This window comes from Trachurus japonicus, chromosome 13, assembly GCF_045865225.1.
Source record: "Trachurus japonicus isolate A0001 chromosome 13, Traja_1.0".
Lineage (NCBI taxonomy): Eukaryota > Metazoa > Chordata > Actinopteri > Carangiformes > Carangidae > Trachurus > Trachurus japonicus.
In genome coordinates, this window is record NC_140919.1 from 11,230,337 (window position 1) to 11,253,066 (window position 22,730).

Below are 22,730 nucleotides of genomic sequence, written 5' to 3' on the forward strand. Positions count from 1 at the left end.
TACATGAAAATAGCTCGGTGACATCCACTGAGCAGCCATTGTATCATCAGCGACTGTAGGCGGATATAAACAGTTACATACATAGTACAGTTACGCGTTTCACTGTCTTTAAATCCGTGAGCTTATTTCGTAAACTTAGATTTGAACAGTTCAACTAAAACCCGTCGTCGAGGAAGAGAAGAAGGAAAAAGAAGAAATTCACAAAGGTTTTAACGACGACTGTATTTTCCATCCGGGACTGATCGGCTCGGCGGAGGAATTCACCCGACTCCGCAGACATCGGAAGGGGAGGAAAAAGCGTCGCCTCATTCAGCACCGACTGATTTTTTTCTTCCAGATAACTTCGGTTATTGTTGGTTTTTTTTTCTTGACAGTCCGCGTTCGGGTTTTTCTCTTAGGTCTGTGCGCTTTATTTAGATGGCAAGCTTCCCAGACTCTGTCAACGAAAATGATATAGGTAAGTGGGGGAAAAGGCAACGCTACACATACAACAATGTATGTCGCCCTAGTTGTTGTCAAGGGCCAACGTTCCACGGTTACCATGGCATTGGAACGTTGGCCGACTGATGTTCTGATGAGCTCTTTAATTAAACACGTAACCGGGTTCGTTGTGACGTGGAAAAGAACGTTAAGCGCTACATCCAAACTAAAAAAAAAACCTTGGTGTGTACGTAGCATCTCACTTGGCGCTGTTTCACCACAACGGTTGCCAGAGGTAACGTAACAGCTTTTATAATTAGACTGCTATAAATTATTTTAATCCACTTTTAAATGCATTTTCATCTTTAGTTTGCATACCCACCCACCAAAAAAAAAAACCATCATGCACTGCGGGGGCGTACAGTAGAGTAGTAGTAGCAGCACAACCTATGAGCACAACATATCATCCGGTCTCGTTTTATGCCGCAAACCCATAAAAATACTCATAAAATGACACTTCATAAAATCACACCTTCGTGGCGCATGTTTGTTGTTGAATGTGGAATTGGCTCAGAGTTGCCTCTTGTGGCTGTGAAGAGTTTTTTTTATTGTAACAACCACAACAATGCGACTCGGACTGTAGCCTAACTGTCAGATGCCAGCGGGTGTCCGCCGACAGGGGCGATACTGAGCTCAGAGCCGCCACAACTGGGTCAGTGAGTTGTCTCACACGAAAAACATTATATTTTAACCATAAAAAACACATTTTATCCACGTTATGTTTATTAAGCACCATTATAGTTGATTGGAATGATTAAATATCAGCATTTCCGGGGTATAAATGTGTTTCCTTCTCGCTGGGTTGCTGATGCAAACACACACCTCCCCCACTCTCCAGCAGTGTGGGTGAGTCACAACCCCACGGCATAGCTGAGACGTACGTGCGTGTCTACACGTTGATCATTTCATGGCTAAATAATGCATAGAACTTAGAACTATTACATTTGTCACATCTAGTCTGTCTGAAGTGACAGATAATAGTCTTAAATGCTTTTTTAACCATACATTATTAATGTTTATGCATGTTTGTGATTTAAAAATATTTTTTGCACCAGCTTTAACATGAATATTTTTTTTGTAGAACAGTTCAGCAACACACTGATGCAGTCTAGAAAATTAAAGACAACCTCATGCTTGGTATTTACATCAAACATTTACATTTGAGCTAATTTACTCAAACTGGTCTTCCTCCATACTTATCTGTAAAGGAAATCCAGTTACAAGAACTACTCCACTATAAATTGTTAAAGAAAACTTTGGCAACCAGTAAACCTTTAAAAAAGAAAAATTAAGGAAGTGACCAAAAGGATGTGAAAGCAACTCTGAAATCTGCAGGCAGCATAATCATCCTTTTTCCTCTTTGTAATTGCTTTTTGAGATTTTTTTTTATTTATTTTTTTTTACATGTACAGGATATCCAGGGCAAATATGACCCAAATTCCTCTTTAAAAGGGGGCGCATTGTTTCCTTTGCAAGTTCAGACACTCCCAAGCATTTCAGGAATTGCATGAATCCATTCTGTTACAGCACATTTAACTTATTTTTCATGTGCAGTTCCCCACCCATTGTGTTTGTCCAGTTTGTTTGGTCGGCGCAGACAGGAGACCCGGCCAATCACAGGCCTTCGTCTGAGCCCGCTTTGAAATGATTGGGATTCCTGTGGGCTGGTCTGAATAGGCAGAGGGGTAGTAATGTGTTAATAATTGATCAAGTATGTGTGTTGTTTTTTTTCTCCTTTCAGGTAAGGCTAAGTTCATCGGTGAACTCCAGGTGCCTGTTGCTCCCTTCGACCAGAAATCTGGACGTGAGACTTGGACGGTTGCCTTTGCACCCAATGGTTCCTACTTTGCTTGGTCTCAGGGGCATCGCATTGTGAAGCTCATTCCTTGGACAAAATGCCTGAAGGACTTGTGAGTATCATTTTAAACCTAAATGCACTCAATTACCGCCAGTTACTCAAAAAACCAAGACTCTCATGATTCTCTGTAGGTTTTAGCGCCTTATTTTACTGTATATCTAATTTAATAATGGTCCATCCACACATAATTGTCGCTGGAAGAATACATGTCCACGGAAGTCCAAAATTGAGGATGTAGTGACAGTAAATGTCATTTCACAACCTGTTCTGTATAAAACTATGTGTCACCTTATCAAATTTATGAACAGGGATCAAGTTTTTAGACATGTGGGTGAATATTTAAACTTTCCTTTAAGGCCTGTGTTGTTGTTATAACGCAAAACTATGTGAAAACAAAATACTCTCTTCATGGTGCCGACCTTGAACAACAAACACCCTCATCATCATTCCTCTGCTGTTCACATCGTAGCAAAGGAATGAAAACACTAAACATGGTTCACCCATTTCACCCATGCTTAAAAACAAGTCCTCCTGATGGCCTACTGACTGACTACAGGCTAATTGGCTTAAATCCAGCCGCTGAGTTTGCCAGCGCGTTGAGATAACGAGCGACTTTTCAGCTTCTGTTTAATTTGCACTGACCCATAGAGCTGAGCGTTCTTCAGCTGCTCTTTCTGCAGTTTGATTTCCTTTTGACATCCACACAGAGGAGTTGCCCTTTTCCCGTGTCAAATCCAAGTGCACTTATCTACAGTTTAGTGGGAAATCAGTGGAATTACTTCAACCAGCAAATTCCTCCAGCGATTAACAGGACCCTGAACTTGATGTCATCAATATTACACCACTCACTGACCTTTTGCCCCCCCCCTTTCCCTCACCGACAGGAAGGGCAGTGAATTGAATTACCCACACTCTGATAAAGCTGTGTATACTTTACCCAATAGGACTAACTAAAGGAAACGTAGCTGTGACGGAGCAGAAGTCCATGAAATAAAGCCACGATATGTCATATAAACAGTTGGTCCGATTTCCCTGGAGTCGTGACTAACGCAGGAGGAAATGTGAAGACAAAGAGGTGTTACACGTGGCTGTTTTTTATCAGCTCCCTTTTCTGCTTAACAGGCTCTTTTTCCACTCAATCGGGCCTTGTGACTCACAGACACACACACTGGAGTTTGTCTGTAGAACAAGTTGCTTATTGTTCCCAAACAGCAGGGCGGTTATCTTGCTTTTTTTTTTCTCCCCCCAACAGTGGCAGAAAAATATGAATCTTTTGCAGCTGTTAAAAAACACGATTAGGATTTTGCCACATCATGCTGTGATGACATGTATTTTCACCGCGGGGCGACATCCGCACAGCCAGCTCTGCTCATCTCGTGACAAGCCTCTCCTCCCTTTAAAACTCAACTTTCTATTTGAATATCTGCCCGTTTTCTCTAGTTTTTTTCATGACCTCTTGTTATTTCTCTCGTGCAGTTCGTTGGGTCAGTGCGGAGAGGGCACCAACGCCTCCAGCCCGCGGCGTCTGTCCCGTCAGAACAGCGACGGAGGCAAGCTGATCCCGGAGTCGAACGAGCCCTGCGAGCGCACCATCGACTGCGGTGACATCGTCTGGGGCCTGGCCTTCGGCTCCTCGGTGCCAGAGAAGCAGAGTCGCTGCGTCAACATCGAGTGGCACCGCTTCAAGTTCGGCCAGGACCAGCTGCTACTGGCAACGGGCCTCAACAACGGTCGCATCAAGATCTGGGATGTCTACACTGGTGAGGGCACGCTGCCGTTAATTAGTCGTCCTTCTCCTCTCCGGCTTCATTAGCCAGGAATCAGATTAGGAAGCCAGCAGCCTGTCAGACGCTGCAGAAACACAGCACAACCCTCTCTTATTCCTCTTCTTTCTATCTATCTACATATGTGGAGTTTATGAAGTAACGGTGATGCTGAAGGTTTTATCAGAAGAGGCTTTTGCAGGATTATGGATGTGGGATTTTTGCAGATTGTGCAGCTAACGTGCTTCACACGCTCGTGAGCGGACACAAGCATGTGAAGCCTGCTCAGGAGGATTATACCTGTTAAGCAGACTGACACACCCGCAGAGGTTTCTGCTTGTCGTTGCACCCCTGCTCTTTGAAAAGTGTTTCTATATCTCCACCGATTTAAAAAAAAAAGAAGAATCAGTTGTTAGTCAGTCGCTCCAGTCCAGAATAAAACATCTGGTTTTGTTTAATTTTTATGTTTTTTCCCTTGTCGTTCTCTGTTAAGCTCGGAAAGTTGGAGGCTGTGGGTGTTTTTTGAGCGGTGGAGGAATTATTGCCTGTAAACTGTCTTTCCGTGACATTTTTATTTATCTGTGCAAGAAGAGTAGTTGCAGACTCGGCTTTTATTTGTCCTTTTAATAATAATAATAATTTTATTTATATAGTGCTTTTCATCCAAAAAGTGCATCTCAAGGTGCTTTAAACAAAACAACATCAAACAATTAAAAACAATATTAATCCAAAATGATCAAAAGGTAAAAAGACACAGTGATGAACAATAGCAATCATACAAATAAAGTTAGCCTGTGTTAAAACCAAGTTAAAACAAATCAATTTAAGAAGACATTAAGAAAAGATCCCTAACTATATGTTTTATTAAAAAGGAAGGTTTTAAGTTTATTGAGGGTGTCTGCCCTGCAAATTTGGATTGTAACTTGATGGCACAAAGCCCTTCCTCCCCGACTACCTTTGTTTAATTTGATGTCTTGTTTTGCAGGAAAACTTTTGCTGAATCTGATGGACCACACCGATGTGGTGCGGGACTTGACCTTTGCCCCTGACGGCAGCCTCATGCTGGTCTCTGCGTCCAGAGATAAGACCCTCCGCGTATGGGACCTGAAAGACGATGGTACGTAGACAACCTGTCCCTTTAAACTCGCCTTCCTCCTCCCTCCTCCTCCTCCCCCTTTTTCATCCTCTCTTCCTTTGGTAATCACTTATGTAATGATGTGGCGACACAACCCCTCGCATTTTTGTTGCATCACACCTGGTATTTTCCCCGTCAGCCTGTCATTCTCAAGTCTTCTCAAGTGTTAAAACCAATTTTTAAAAAATGGGTTAAATATTCATGAACCAGGGCCAGGGGACTTGTACATGGTGGAACATACAGCGAGCTCCACGAGCCTCCAAACTCTTCTCCCCGTGGGAAAGTAGTTTGGACTTTTGGATCCCACATGTTTACATATGCAGAGAAATTCAGTAATACACAGGCATTATGAGAGTCCTTTATCTGCTGTGCTGTAACCACACAGAAACTATTCAGAGGTCGTGTGAACCCATGTTCAAGGCTACAGAGAAATAACGGGCAGTGACCTTTGTTTCCTCTGTTAACATGAGTTTAATGTCACTGATGCTTGATTTACTGCCCATGTGAAGAAAATAAACGTGGCTTGGATAAGTCTGGAGAAAGCCTCAAAGATCAAAACCGTGAATTAAAGAGGAACTATGCAGGATTTTTAGCCTTAACTCTGCTCCATTTGTCCCTCAACTCAAGTGCTGGTTAAATCAGTGACTTGTAACTAGCTCCAGGGAGAATGGAGGCTCTCTGTCTTCCACCTAGCGTCTCTTGGCTGAAAACCAACCTCGTAAGATCAGAGCCTCCGACCCGGTGTCCCAGCTCTCATCTCTGCAGCACCGCCACAGAAACGTAACGCGCCCCGTAACCCGTAATCTCTTGTTTATGACAGATAAGATTACACAGATATACACGTGGTAACATGGTAGATGATAAATAACGTTATGTAGTGCGGTATTGATTGATTTCTCACCTGAAAAACAAATGCACATGGAGGAGAGGAGGGTTATCTGCTGTGCTTTAAGAGGAGAAGAGACCAGACTTGTTTCCTTTTAATAGATCATCTATTAAACCGCTGTTGAAACCAAGTACAGTATATCATGTTATCCAGGTTCAGACACACATACTTTAGGTCTTTGCATGCAAATGAGTTATATAATCGCAGTTCTGTTCTTGTGGAACAGCTCACAAGAACAATGTGTTGCTCAAACGACAATGATAAACGACAACAGTATGACTCATCATGTGGGTGTCATGGTAACTAAATGATCAAACCTGCCCACCACCACACTGCCTCAGCGTCTCTGTCTCCTCTTGGTTTCCGCCCCGTCTGTCAACCGTCTCCTTCCGAATGAAAACACAAACCGATCAGACACAACACGATGATGACAACCTTCCTGATATTGTGTTGGTTCCTTTTGCTGCCAAATACACAACAAACTGCGATGCACTGTGTCCTATCGCCTTTCTGTTCACCGTATTCACTTCACCTGTCTATGTTGGGCATAATACTTTTAAAAAGTAATTTGTTATAGTTACTTTTCCCAAAAAGGGTTAGTAACTTGGTAACTACATTATAGAAGTAAATAATTACAAGGATAGGTAACTATTATGTTACTTTAAAAAAAAAAAATGCTCAAACATGTTAAATTACTTGGACTCACCCCCCTAACTCCCCGTTTATTTGGAACTAACCAACTCACTCAGTGTTCCTCCGCACAGAAAGGCTCCGCGACGCGCTGTATCACTCCGCCTTCCTCCTGATGCCACTGATCCAAACAACTGATAGGCGGAGTGATACAGCGCATCTGTGCGGAGGAACACTGAGTGAGTTGGTTAGTTCCATATAAACGACCTTTTTCCGACCAGTTGATGAACTGAAAAAAATGTGTATATAATGTACTAGGGATGCACATGATTAACCATTTAGCCTAACCATTATCAAGAACTTTGATAATACTATATGGTAATGTTCTTCTTTTGTTAGCTCCTTATTGAATTCAATAAGATTCAACTTTATTTATAAAGCGCATTTCATGCACAATGCAGACTCAATGTGCTTCACAACAGGTATACATAGTTACAGTAAAAACAGTTATATAAAAATCAGTTAGAAATCAATTGAAGAGTGCAAGTGCAGAAAGTTAAAAAATCTGAAAGTTACACATTACACATTTTATAATGGCAAAAAAGGCAAAAAAACATCGGCGATCGCCCCCGCAAGCGTTTTAATCTTATCGGTCATCGAGCGTCGGTTATTGGTCATAAAAAAAATTCAAAATGTGCATCCCTATAATATACTAAACTTAAACAGGTGTACCGGTATTATTATTTTGTGACCGAACTTCTTGAGGCAAGTAACAGTGCATTTAATTGTCAATAACAGAAACGCTGTTATAACGTGGGAAACAGTAACTTTTTTGATTACTGTTACTGAAAAAAGTTGCGCCGTTTATTTATAACGCCTTTATTCCCATTACTGCTGATCGGTGTAATTAATCATGTTTGTTTGTTGTGTTTGTAGGTAACATGGTGAAGGTTTTGCGGGGGCATCACAACTGGGTGTACTGCAGTGCCTTCTCCCCCGACTCCTCCATCTTGTGCTCAGTCGGCGCCGGCAAAGCGGTACGTACACAAGGTTCCCTTTTACTTTACCTCTTTTTACTTTGATGGGTTTGCTAGCTAATCTTGTTTGCCAATGCTTGTGTTATGCTTGATCAACCTACACAATTTTTTTATGTAAGAAAAAAAAAGAAGCACAACTCCCCCATCTGCCCTGCCCCTTCCCCCCACCACCACCACCACTCCCACCTTAGAACAAAACTGTGCTCGGTGTCATTAAAAGTTGAGCTACCTGCATCTAGATTCTGTGTGGTTTTGGTTTTGCAGTGGGAAACAACAACAAGAACTAAACATAAAAGAAGGATTTTTGGGGTTTCTTTGTTCTGAAGTGTGCATGCAGAGCAGACGCTGCTTCACGCAGGTCGGTGACAGATTAAAGGAAAAACTGGCTGGTGTTTCCATAGTAATGGTGACGAAAGAAAGCGACATCTACATTTAGACCAAACGAGGGGGGGAAACACGTCAGCGAACGGGCTCGGACACCGTGGGCGACGGCACATCTGATGCACGCGATACTCAGGTGTTAATGTGACACATCAAGTCACGTCAATGAGCCAAAAACATACAATACAATAAACACACATCAAACAGAAATACAACAATACAACCAGATGGGATTTAAAGGGTTGGGAACAATAAGACAAGATCCTGAGTTTCTTGAGCTGTTTGAGATTGAAACCAACAAATGAAAGAAAAGACTGGATAAAATTATTCCTCTCAAATGTTAATTTAACGTCTAGTATAGGACCTGTAGGAATCAACAATTTCTATATTCTGTCCATTGATCACTGCGCTGTCAGGAGAGCGTCTGACTATCCTGAGTCTTTGAAACATTCAGATCATTCAATCATTCATCAACTATTCTTGACACCATTTTAAAAACTAATCAACGAAGAGTATCATCCACAGTTACATAGAGAAGGATATAATGGTATAAACACTTAGAGACAAATGTGGAAACCCCAAGCTTACACTGACCCCATGTTCTTGAGTTTTTTGTTTGTTTTTTTTAAACAAAAAAAAAGTTTGCACTTCTGGAAATAAATCTCCATATTTTAATAGAACAAGAGTTGCCCACCCATAAAATAAATGAATTACAAAGAAAGAAAAGTCACAAAAATGAACCTTAACACCTTCTACATCAAAGAAACAGCCAGCCCAAATTAAATTTGAACTCAGACTCAAACATTTAGTCTTTTCAAGTCCATAAACAGAAACCCCTGTAGTGTGGCTGTAGGTCAACACAACATACAGACGGTGCAGCTCTTCACGAACCATCATCATCATTAAAACCCCACAGGAGGGGACATGTTTAGTGAAAACACTGTGCTCTCCTTCAGTAGAGTTCATGTGAGTTTTTCCTATGTGGAAATATAAACACCTCACACAAGAAAGCTTCCATTTGTAAGCGAATGTAATTACACGTAAGTAGATATATATTTACTATATGATTTTTGCTAATAAACAGCCGGATAACTTACACAGTGTAGCTTTAAAACACCTCAGGTTTAGTGGAAACACCGTCCTGTCCTCAACTAGAGTTCATGTGAGTTTTTCCTATGTGTAAATATAAACATAACACCTCAGTCAAAGCCTACGAGAAAGCTTCCATTTGTAAGCAAATGTAATGGGCTCTTTGCACAGCTCCACTACTTCCTGAACTTAATGCTGCTCCTTCATTTCCTGTCTTACATTATTGGACAACCTGATTAATCCAGGTGTGTTTGACCATTGTGACTCCTCAGACACACCTGGATTAATCAGGTTGTCCAATAATGTAAGACAGGAAATGAAGGAGCAGCATTAAGTTCAGGAAGTAGTGGAGCTGTGCAAAGAGCCCATTACATGCAAGTTTGCTAATAAACAGCCACATAAATGACACAGTGCAGCTTTAAAACGCCTCAGGAGGGAACATGTTTAGTGGAAACAGCGTCCTGTCCTCCAGTGGAGTTCATGTGAGTTTTTCCTTTCATGTGTCACCGGCCTGTGGAGGTCGAGCCGTCCCTTCAGCCCTTAAGGCTCAGGTTCATGTTTCAGTTGTTGCTTATGTTTATTCTATAGGGACCGGCCGCCATTAGTCCACACTACCTACCTACCTACCTACCTACCTACCTACAGTGTTGCAGCTCTAGATTAACCTTGAAACGTAGCGTGTAATGGTACACATGGTGGTAGCTTTGTTAGGCTGTGTGTGTCCCTACAGTGTGTGTGTCTTGCTCTCCCTGTCACAGGTGGTGGCAGAGCTCAGTGTGTGATTGGTTTTGAAAGGACCGCCGCGCTGACATTTTGAGCAGCCGGTGTAAACCGGGGACGCACAGTGCGCAATGGCCAAAGGCCTGGCCAGGGGCAGCCTGGCACCTGACCAGCAAGGTCAATCTGTACGTAGGTGCTGCTCCGTGTCTGTCTACCTCTGCTGTTGCAGTTCCTTTTTTATTTTTTTGTTTATTTTTTTTTTACTTTTATTATTAATTTCCGTTTATAACTCTCATTAAACTGGTGCTTAAATACCTCCTCTATTCCACCCTCCTCCACCTCTCTCCTAAACCCAAACCCACCTCCCCGCAACCCCCCCTACCCCACCCCCCCACTCAACTTTAAATAGCTCCGTCGACCATCTGCACCCACTAGCTTCTCTTTTGTTACTGTCACTGTCAGTTTCAGTGTCCCACTACCTCCCCACTCTCCCCCTCCCACCCCTACCAGTAGCATTCAGTGTTAACATTGTGATGCATTCAGGGGCTTCGACTATACTTACTCAGCCACAACAATTTAAGCACCGTTAAACGTTCCCACTCTGCTCAGTCTGTGCCAAAAAATAAAAAAAGAAAGAAATGTTGCACAGTTCTTCTTCTGTTCCATAGACCAGTGGTTCTCAAACATTTTTTTACATCAAAACTGGCACAAATTAGACAAAATATGACAAGATTTTGAAACAAACACCAGAAATACACAAATATTTCTCCTGAGACTGAATAACGTTAGTTTTTTAGTCAATGTATTATTCAATTGGCGCCTGTGGTGTGAATTTTTTGGGAAAATTTAAACAGTTTTCTGAAAAAAAGTGGTAAAATGTAAAGAAAAAGTTGGGGACCCCGCTTTGAGAACCACTGCCATAGACGTCAGCTGCTTCTATTAAAAACAAAACAGTCAACAAATTGGCCAGTCATGCGGTAACTTCTCCATCTGCTGCTCCTCTCTCTCGTTTTTATAAAGAACATTTTCTGCTGCCGGCAGAAAAACATTTGGTGGAATTCAAAATAAACAATCCTAGTTCAACTGCAATCCTTCATCATAATAATAATAATAATAATAATCCAAGCTTGTGATGATAAAATCCAGTTTTTTAACGGATAAAAAGCCACAAATGTTTTGTTTGTTTTTAACTTTAAACTGGAAAAAGGGGAAGAAACAGAAAGAAGAAACAGAACTTTTATTATCACGTGTTTCTTACATAACCAAGCAGAGTTTGCTAATCTGCAAAACATTTTGATGAGATGCAGGAGTTAAATAATTACACAACTCCTCCTCATGATGATGATGATGATGATGCATTTCCATTTCACTGGAGCAAAGATATTAACACTAAAGACTGAGACCATGGCTGACTGTTAAAAGTAAAAGAAAAAAAAACTTTTCTCCCTTTGTCTGTGTGTGTGTGTTTGTGTGAGAGTCTGTGTGCGTGTGTGTGGGTGTGTGATTTCATATGTGTTCTTTGCCAGAGGTTTCAACCCTTTGGCCATAAAATATTCTTTTCTCTTGCAGTATCTGTCTCTCTTCGTAGGCTTCTGCCGGAGGTGCGAGCCTATTGTAAACACAGTGAACTAAATCTCTGAAAGGGGAAACCAGTGGAGTAAAATTATGTTACCTTAAGTTACTGCTTGTTTTATTTTCTCTTTCTTTGTGTAGAGACTTTTTATAAACTATAATAATAGAAGTACTATTATAGACTTATTTAGTACATTTAATAACATTAAAAACCTTAAATCATGACGTAGTTTAATACTATTCTGTACAAATGTTGGAATATTAATTATAAATGTCACTGTAGGTGACGTGTTGCATTTTGACATAGCCTTGCTGCTTGTGTAGCATGTGCTCTTTTTGTTTGTTTGGCCTGGTTTTAATGTTACAAAGCTTTACAATGACACTGAGCATACTGTTTAAATTCTGTTTTTAATTCCTGCTGCTTAATTTTTAATGTCTAAATAAAATTACGTTAACGTTTGCATTATTTAGTAAAATTGTAAAAGTGTAAAGCTAGCCCATCTACACTGCGGGGGCTATAACCGCGCTCTCTTCACGTTGCAGGTGTGTCTGTGGAACATGGATAAGTACACGTTGATCCGGAAGCTGGAGGGACACCACAATGACGTGGTGTCCTGTGAGTTCTCGCCAGACGGGGCGCTGTTGGCCACCGCCTCCTACGACACCAGGGTCATTGTGTGGGACCACCACAAGGGCACCATCCTGCTGGAGCTGGGGTAAGAAAGAGGAGGAGGAGGAGGAGGAGGTTTCTGCTGCTGCTGTGGAGTCATAGACTGTAAAAAGAATGGACGTAGCGTCCGTGACGTCACCCATTGGTTTTGGGGAGTCGTTTTTGTGACTCAAATATGGCGGCCTGGACAGCGCCATGTTGGATTGGCCGGCCGAGAACCCGCCCACTGGCCTCGAAGCAGCTGTCCACGGAGCTGCTCGGACCTGTCACTCAACGTTTCCACGCCCTAATTGGCCAGAATTTTAACCTTATAACAGTAAAACGGTAGAGTTAAAAAAAAAATCACCCCCCTCAGAGTGTGTGCGGGGGTAGAAACTATCGATTGAGACGAAAAAACGTTCTGACACCAGGCTTTTAACATGTTTACTGAGGATGTAAAGTCGGCGATTTTAACATGGGGGTCTATGGGGAATGCTCCCTTCTGACACCAGCCCCCAGAGGAATCCGAGGGGATTGCAGTTTTTTGAACGCGGAAGTGAGCTTCACTTCTCAGATCGACAACTGCCCCCTTGTGTGGAGTTAGTGTTTATAAATAACAACTCAGATAAAAGTGGAATCTCAAGGGGAAACAAAATCTGTGCTTAAGGTCAAGATGAACAATGAGGAACTTTCATGCTCAAGTGTTGTGGTTTCAATCCAGTGTCGTCCATTTTTAAAGATTTGACTAATGAACAGTATTTAAAAGAAACTGTAAGTGAGCCAGAGTTAGCCAGTACTAACGCTAATTTTCATCCGTGTTAAAGGGAACCTAAAAAACAAAAGAGGGCAACAATTAAATAGTGCATTAAAATACAACTTACATATGAATTTACATGATAAAAGCTCATAATAACAAATAAGACATGTATATGTATATGAAGTTTGACATAATGGCATAACGACAGCTCATGATGGCAGGTGACAGAGCAGCACTGGCATGCAGACAAACAAATTGCAGCTAGAAACACATGTAAATAGCAGGCATTTAAAAAAAACAGGATATGCAATAGCAAGCATTGAAAAAGAGGCACAAGCAAGAGCAAGCATTAAAAAAACAAAAAATAAGGACATGCAATAGCAAGCATTAAGAAACAGCAGCAGCAGCACAAGTTGATAAGAGTTAACATCCATGAGGTGACACTGTCACAATTATTGCATTGTCGCCTGATCGCAATTATTTTGTGTAATCGTTAAATGGTTTCCGATCATCTGTGTAAAAACAGCTGAAGTGTCATATTTCCGTCACCGTCTCACGCATAACATCATCTTAACTTTCAACTTTTTTTTAATTCATTATGTCCCCCGGGGGGGCAATTAGTTTTGCAGTAGACAAGCAAAGGACATGGAGATAACACAAACCGTGTAACAGACACACAGTTGCACAAACCACAGTACTGTCAACACAGTGGAGCGCCAACAAACTGTTTATCTGGAGGAGCTTCATTTCTCATATTTGACGACAGCATTTCGATGAGCATATTGACATAAGCATCATGAACTGAGTTGAAAAGCCTAAAGGCAAATGGAAATGTAATACTTATGTGTTCCAAAGATTAATGCCAATGAATGGCTCTTCTTCTACTTCTTCACAAGTGATTAAATCATTAATCTCAATTATTTTTATGGCGATGAATCATCAACCAAGAGTTCATGATTGAGACACGTGAAGTGAGAGAGGAAATGTAAAACTACACCTAGATGGTTTTTGGATATTAACCCTCCAAAGGTCGATGATTATGTAAGTGTAATCAGACCACATGAAGCACTGCTGGCAACTTCACATCAAGTGCAGATTTGAAACTCTAATGTTTAGTTTGACGTTGATAAACCATGTAGAACAAAAATATTTATCCATGTTAAGCGTAAACATGGGCGGTGATCAGCAGGGTTCGGATTTCTTTTTGTCATTTTACAGAACTGTAAAAGTGTCAGGTGTCAGGCCAGTGTTTGTGAGGATCATGAATGAAAAAAGAAAATGTGAATATTTGCTTCGCAAGTTGATCTACAGTGTGCGCCCCTACATTTTTGGGGGCGACTGTGCTCCTTGTAAAAAAAAAGTTAGTCTAGAGCTCTGTAGAGTGAAAAGATAATTGTCAGATCATAAAGGTGAAGTTGTGCTGAAAAAAGAAAGATAATAAACATGGTTATGGTGAATATTTTTTGTGTGATACTATAAAACAGTAAAAATCTAAAATATTCAGATCTTCTGAAGGATAAAAAAAACATAGGACAGGTTCAACACATGTGATTTCCTTTTACATTACATTGAATGTAGATTGTAATGACACTGACTGAACTCCTGCTCTCGTCTCTCTGCAGCCACCTCTTCCCTCCCCCTTCACCCATTTTTGCTGGAGGGTCAAACGACCGCTGGGTTCGCTCCGTGAGCTTCTGCCCTGACGGCCGCCACATCGCCAGCATCACTGACGACAGGTGAGACCTCAGATAACACATTCACTCACTCGCCTTGTTTTTTGTTTTTTTTCCCTGTTAGGGGAACAGTTTGAAATGAAAATGTTCAGGATGAGTCCGTTCAGTAATAAAAAAAAACCCTCGAAACCCCATGATTACCATTCGCTGATGTTTGGATTTGACAACGAGCATTATTGCTGTTGTATCAGCAGCAGATAAACAAACTGCACAGTCCGCAGCACTGAACGACCCGTGTGTTCAGACAGGCAGATCTGTAAACAGCAGAGCGCCGCAGAAATGCTTCACTGTTCGCCTCAGCTTGTTTGTTTTCTAAAAAAAAAACCTTCCAGGGAGTCATGAGTCTTAATGGCTCTTCGGAGCACAGAGCTACTGTATGTTATGTTGGGTCACATGACTGTCACAGGGCAGCTATTAATCACTCTGACCAGCGGCTGGCTGCCTGGCCTCGCCGCTCTGCTGCTCTGCTGCCGCCACCGCTGCTGCTGCTGCTGGAAAATATGCAGAGAAAAAGAAGCAGGAGAGGAAGCTCCACAAAATGGAGGCGGAGGAGGAAAAAAAAACACAGAACAGACGCAGCTCTGGCACCAGAGGCAGAGAAAACACAGCCAGGCCTCGGGCTCCCACCAAAACATGAGACAGTAGAAATAAAGAAAATGGTCAGGAAAGAGAGTTTTTGTTGCAGCTGAAGGGAGAAACTGTTACATAAAGAAAAAAAAGAAACGTCTGTCCACACATTTTTTCGTTCTGACTGTTACCGTTGTGTACTGTCAGAAGGAAAAGCACATTTCCAGCTTGCGTCATTCGTGTGAGTTTGACCTTGTTCAGCCTGCAGCGTTCACATCAGTGTGTGTTTGTGTTCAGCTCCTCGTCTTATGACCGATCTGAGAACTCTCCACTCGTCCACTGTTCACCTGTTTGTTTTTTTAAGCAACGTTTCTTGCTCAAGTTTAAATATTTTTAACTCGTGCGGTCATGTCTGGGTGTCGGTTCGGCTCCACCCTGAACACACACAGACAGACACACACTCACAAGAAGCTGCATCGTCAGTCATCCTGTTGTTTTTCTCACCAACGTGTTTAGACTTTGTGTTTTGATTAACACCACAGGGAGGTCGGGGCCTGGAAACAAGATTTTTACTTTAATTAATGCAGCACGCAGGTTGTTTTAAATTTTATTTTTAATCATAGTCAGTCAAAGTCGTCTTGATGAACCAGTTCTTGTGTAATGAATAATTATTATTATTCAGTTCTTGTGTCAGAACAGGTTGGGCTGAACCGACCCCACACACACAAACAAACAAACTTAATTAAATAATACTTGGATGAACCTCTTTGATGACTCGGGAACGCCTCCAAAACATTTCTTAATTCAAACAACATGGGCGTCGGTGAACGAGAAGCATTCAACTGTGGCCACAAACATGAATTCAGATGAACTGATCAGACTTCAGGGAGGTCGGTGTGACTTCGCAAATAAACACGTGTCTGGCCGTAACTCAAGGATTAATACGCTTGATAATGACACCGTCTCTAATAAAAGTGTTCAATAGGACAAAGTCTCTTGGCTGAAAACCAACCTTGTAAGATCAGAGCCTCCGACCCGGTGTCCCAGCTCTCGTCTCTGCGGCACCGCCACACAAACGTAACGCGCCCCGTAACCTGTAATCTCTTGTTTATGACAGATAAGACTACACAGATATACACATGGTAACATGGTAGATGATAAATAAGGGATAATGTATAGTTCGGAGGTTGTTAAACCCCGACAGGAAGTATGGACGACCGGGACCTGGACGACCATACTGTCTAGTTTTGTCTTCCTGTCTGGTTTATTTCTCCATAACAACCAACCAACTATACATTATCCCGCTTATTACACGGTTTACGAGTAAAATAATTAATTTTAAACATAATGTTGATCAAAATACGACTTTCATCGATTTGCATCATTTAGCAAATCTGCATGTCCGGTCACGTCCGCTGTTTTGCTGAGCCTCCTCCCGGTCATGCATTTGAAGCCTTTGATAATCAATCAGTGGATCGATGGATTACCATACACGTGTTATTATGATGTGTGTATTGTGTGTTTGTTCTGTCTGTCGCGCCGAGTTTCCACGAGTTGCCGCACGAGTTTACCCGAGTAAAGAAAACAAATTTGATTGGTTGTTATCGAGCGGGCAGGATATTCAATGTTTGGGGCGAGACTGAGCTTGGTGTGTGTGTGTGTGTCTCAGACGTTTGATTGACGGATGACGGATCCAATATCAGTGGCTGGTGAATCGTGAGCAGTGTGACGTATAATCCGTGCGCCTGCATTATCCAATGCGGAAAAAAAAACAACACACTTTCATCCCGGATTTACTTGAAAATAGAATTTTGCACAAAGTTTGGCCTACATCGTCTGATAGATGAGTTATTACACTAATGTGGGCTCAAATTCATTTTTCTTTTCTGTACAGCTTTAAATAAATAACTGTCAGGGTGTGGATAGATGTGGGTGCAGCTGTAACAGGTTGGTGGATGTTGTAGTTAACAGTCGTGTGTGTTTGTTTGTGTGTGTGTTTGTCCTCAGGCTGGTTCGCTTCTGGAGCATCGAGGAGCGAGCCCCCCAGGCCATCGCCCCCCTCTCCAACGGCCTCTGCTGTGCCTTCTCTGCTGAAGGAAGTGTCCTTGCTGCAGGGTAAGTCCACACACACACACACACACACACACACACACAACCACACACACATTAGCTCCCGTCCAATCAAAGAGGAGCCGCAGGAAACCGGTTCATCCACCTGTGATCTCACCAGTTTTATTTTATGCCACTTTTTGTTGTTTTTCTTTTTCTACTTCCATTTCTTCTTTGCTTGGATGTAGGTATTATCTAATTTGTGAATTAATTCTTTGTAACAAGGGGTAGACAATATAAGTTCGCTTCTTTCTGCCCCCTTTCATTCAAGAGTTACAATATTGTCAATGTTTTTTATGAGTTTTATTTTATTTTTAGTTTTTATGCTCGATAAATGAATGAAATAAATAAACTAAACTAAACCGGTGGTCACGCTGTGTGTTTGTGTTTGTGTCTTCGCTCCAGGACTCGTGACGGCGGCGTGCACTTCTGGGATGTTCCTCGCAGCACCGCCAGCCTGCAGCACCTGTCCAGGATGGCGCTGCGCCGGGTCATGACCACGCAGCAGGTGGAGGCGCTCGCCATCCCGACGCCGCTCCGCGACTACCTGACGTACAAAGTGATCTAAAGAGAAAAAGAAAAGGCCCACACCCACCGATCCCCCCTCCCCTCTGAACCAACTGCACACGCCACAGCAGCGGGTTTTTTTGCTGAGAAAACCAATGAATCCCTTATTTTCTGAAAGATATTTTGGAAAACAAAACTCTTTTTTTTTTAATTTCATAGAACTGTTGGATGCACGGACGCAATCGGGGACGGGAGGAAAAGAATAAATGGTTTCACTGAATCCCCAGAGACACGTCCTCATCTCAGACCCCCCCTCACCACCGCCACCAAACCCCACACACATAGAGCAGGATGTTTTGTTGCGTCGTACAATATTTATTTTTGTAAATGACCTGTAAGGTTAAAGTCCTGGAGCCCCCCTCTCCCTCCCCCCTCTCTCTCCATCAAATAGGTTCAGTAAATGCTTCCTCATTTCCTCCGACCCCGAAAGCAGCTTTTGCACTCGATGCGAGAAGCTTTGCAGTGGTGCTTGCTCTTACTGTCAGATTTTTTTTTCTGTTTGCAAGTTGGTGAGTTAAAGGGAAGAGACACGTGGGGGTGCGTCAACAGGAACTGATGCTGATACTGTGGACTATTTACCAAAACTGTGGAGCATTTGTACATTATCGTCACAAAAAAACTAAAAAAAGAAAAAAAAACAACAACAACATAAAGCAGTTATCGTTCTCTCTTCTTAGATTTTGAATATTTAATATCTAAACAGTATTAAAAACCACCGTGGTACCAGACTTCGTTGATGTGACTTAGCAGTTAGTTTTGATCCAGTACAGTTTATAACCTTGACTCATCATTCAATATCTGCTTTTTTGGGTCGCACCAAAAACAAACAGAGTGAGACCTCCTCCCCGAGCTGGACGCTAGCTAGTACGACAACCAATCCTATCCATTTCATTTATAGAGCACATTTAAAAACAACCAAGTTGACCAAAGTGCTTTACAGAGACTTAAAAATACATAAAATCATTAAGTAAAATAACATCAACAACATATTAAACCCAACAAACAATATCCCGCTACTAAGGCTACTCAGATATGCTAATGAGCTCATTGGTAACAAAAATATTAAGGATATGTTGGTATCGGTGTATAACCCAGCTGGTAAATTTGAAGACTTTTTTATTTTATTTTTTAAAGATGCTATTTGTAAGTTAAACTAACATTAGCATTATCCGCCAACAGTTGGAAAACAGCGTCTATTAATCAGCGAGCCTCGGTCTTCTCTTGTCGTTGTTTCCGATACCGAGTCACCGTAGCGTCCAGTCTGCTCAGAGGATGTGATGTAATTTACAGCCTCTTTAAAGTGTCCTCGCTGTACTTTATTTATCAGTCATAAATTATATTTGTCAACATGAAGGGAATTCTGAGAATCTACTAAATTAAAAAAATGAATAAAAATAATATCAATATAATTATGACCTAAAATATTCTGCTAGGGTAGTTACATTAAGTATTTATTGTGTTTAGCTAATCAGAGAGAGAGCAGAGGAAACTGATGAAGGTTATCCTCGTTCATTCAGACTACTGTATGACTGATGTGGTGATAATGCCAAGAAAACGGTGAAGTGGAAGTTAAAAAAAATAAATGAATAATAATAAAAAAAAGGATTTGCATCACACGTTGTGAAAAACACTGAATCTAAAACGTGTTTGTTTACAAGTGAAACTCCACAAGACGTAGCTCAAAATAACTCGATGAACCGGCCCACAGTCCGCCCTACACATGTCTCAGACCGGCGACAGAAATGGCAACGGTGTGCTTGAATTCACTTGAGTGTGTGAATGTGTGAGTGTGTGTGTGTGTGTGTGCGAGAGAGAGAGAGAGTGCATGTGCATGTGCGTGCTCTGTCCTGCGGGACAGTATAAAGCCTTGAGACCAGTGTCATTTGATGATTTCACACTAAAGCAAAGCACCTCTGCCGCTTAAACTGCTATATATATATATAAATATATATAGTTAAAGAAAAAACAAAAACAAAAAACAACTGTATACACAATTCCATGTGATATGTATGTACATACAAAATTGTATCTTGTTCATAAACCTATGAAAGTTTTAATTTTTTTCACTTTATTTTGTCGTTTATATCCAGTTCTTATGTTGAACATTTGTATTTTTCTATGTTGTTATGTTATGTTATGTTTGTTCTCCTCTAAATGTGAAAGCGTCGACACGATTACACGACTTTACTGCTACAACCCGGCGAGGTTTTATTACATTTCCATACAGGTCAGATTTTTTCTTTTTTTCTTTTTTACACCGTGGCGGGCAGCGTCCTTGCCAAGTCGTTTTTTGTTTTGTTTTTATTCTCGCTGTGTTTTGAAAATTCCCAGCAAACCTTAAAGTATTCACAAGCAAACCAACCAATCAGCTGCCAGCGAGCAGCCATCTCCCTCTGTAGAAATAAACAGTCTGCACATGATAACTCACTATGACTTGTTTTTATTTTTATTTTTAAATACGCAGCGTTTGTTTTTTTGTTTTTTTACGAGTCTGTTTGTGGATGGTTTTGAGTTTGTGCGTCAGTGAGAGGAGACGTGAAGAAGGGAAAGCGAGCACTTAACGTTTTGTCCTCTGCGTGTTTCCGTAGGAAGATGGGTACAGAGCAGCAGCTGTCAATCATTCTTGGCAATAAGTTGTCTTGACAGTCGGTGCTGATGCCAAAGGTTTTCCCCTCTCTGATATGTGTATTTAAAATGGTCCGGATGCTGTCGTCATGGCCACAGGTCGACTCATGAATGGGCTGCAGTGCAGAAACTTTTTTTTTTGTTTTTTAATTACATGACTTTGTAAAGCTGCAACCATTGTGGAAAAACACAGTCCTGCCTCAGTGAGATGCAGTATGAAGCGGTAAATATATCAGATATATATGAATGTATGTAGTTCCTGCAGTTCTTTTTATTTTCTTTCTTTTTTTTTTCTTTTTTTTTGGTGTGTATGTATGTGTGTAGTTTCAATAAAGGCTTTTTGACTAAATGATTGTTTTGTGTGGTTGTTGGTCTCAGAAACTGTCACAGTTCAAACTGCTTGTTTAGGATGTACTGGAAATGCTGCTGTTGTTATTTACCCAAACAAGATTAGTTATAAATGATATCAAGGCCAATGAAGGAGATCAGATAAAACACAATTATAGTCAAGATAACAACGGATCAAACTGACCTGACATGATGACACGCATGGGAACATTGTGTGTTGAACAAAAAAAGGCTCGCGCACATCCAGAAGTGCAGCCAGGTGCTGAGACGAAAATCAAAAACATGAAAGGACTCGCAACACTGTAGGAACTCCCAAATATACAAAGATTTATTAGAGGACTATAAAAAGGACAACGTTTCGAGCAGTGCGCTCACCTGACGAAGAGCGCACTGCTGAAAACAACGTTTCGAGCAGTGTGCTGGCCAAAAAAAACCTCAATGCCAGAGAGGTAAACAAAATAAACACCAAATTCTTGACATGAAAATACAAATAAATACATAATAAAATAGTGTGGCAATGAAACAAGGCGTCATCAGATGGTTTGGCCCAATCAGCTCTCCATCCTCAGTACAGTGGCCCTGAGAGGTCAAAACATCTGCAAACTCATGTTTCCGGGGGGCAGTGTTGGGCACGTTACTAAAAGGAATTAGTGACAGTTACTAGTTACTTTAGTTAGTTAGTAACTTAATTACTATATTATAAAAGTAACCGTAGAGATAACACAAATAACATTCTAGGGTAGGCATTAATAAGCTTTGCTTCTGCCTTCGCCCTTTCGCCCATATTGATCATGAAATTTTGACTTGTTTGTGTATATGTTTATGTTTTGTGGAATGGACGAATAAATCAAATCAATCAATCAATCAAACATCTAATGACGATGTGTCATAAATTACACCAGGGGTTCCCAAAGTTGGGGGGCATTTTAACTGTAAATGTATAAAAAAGGTAAAAGTTAAAATTAAAAATAAAACTATGCAAATACATTTTCCTCCTCATATTTAGATGCCTATTGTGTTATCTCATTAGGAGAGATTAACGCTGAAACATGGTTATTCCCAAAATGTAAATTTGTACAGCAACAATGTTCACATGTTTACTCAGTGCTATGGTTTATGGATACTACTTTGACTGAGATATTCTATTAAGTTTGCACATGACAGCAACAATGTTCACTTACAAGTTACAACATGGATATTACTTGGACTGGGGTGTTAAATAGCTATACTGTATGTAAAATCATGTCCTTGTTCTAAGGCTGTTCTGTTGTTTTGTGTAGTCGTTATGCCCGTGTTTGGATCATACACCTATTTATTAGTGCATGTCCTCTATTCGCTTGTCACCTCTAGGGATAGTCAGGTTCACAGTCTGTGGCACCATTATTTTGCGGGTCGTGGGCTGAAAAGTTTCCGGACCCCTGAATTAGGTCATAAATATTTTATTATCAGGCATTTGTGCATGTTTTCCTAAACTGGAGTATATTTAGCCCTCTGGGCCACCGTAGCTCAGCCTTCAGCCACAGAGTGACCTCCAACAGCCACCGTTACTCAAAACAAACAAATGATTAATATATAACAGGGACCAGCCTGTCTAGTCCCACTGTGTTAAAGTGTGTGTGTGTGTGTGTGTGTGTGTGTGTGTGTATTCCTCATATAAAACACTGAAACATTAAAAGCAATCACGTGTTGTAAAATATTAAACTGTAACTGACATGAAAATGTGTGTTGATAAGAAACTAACGAGGTCGTAACCTGTGGAAACAAAAACAGCACAACCTTCATCGTCTTCTGCGCTCTGATTGGTCCGTCCTCTCCACCGACCCT

At 41.2% G+C, this 22,730-nt stretch overlaps 1 protein-coding gene across 1 annotated transcript; it reads left to right on the forward strand.

The window, feature by feature from the left end:
- Positions 1-370: 370 nt before the first annotated feature.
- Positions 371-19,915, forward strand: wsb1 (WD repeat and SOCS box containing 1). The gene is made up of 9 exons (XM_085794821.1): positions 371-457; positions 2,222-2,390; positions 3,815-4,098; positions 5,087-5,218; positions 7,689-7,789; positions 12,095-12,267; positions 14,580-14,693; positions 17,265-17,372; positions 17,772-19,915. Exons 1-9 carry the CDS (start codon positions 418-420, stop codon positions 17,932-17,934), a joined length of 1,284 nt encoding a protein of 427 aa, XP_085650947.1. The 5' UTR covers positions 371-417; the 3' UTR covers positions 17,935-19,915.
- The last annotated feature ends 2,815 nt before the right edge of the window (positions 19,916-22,730 follow it).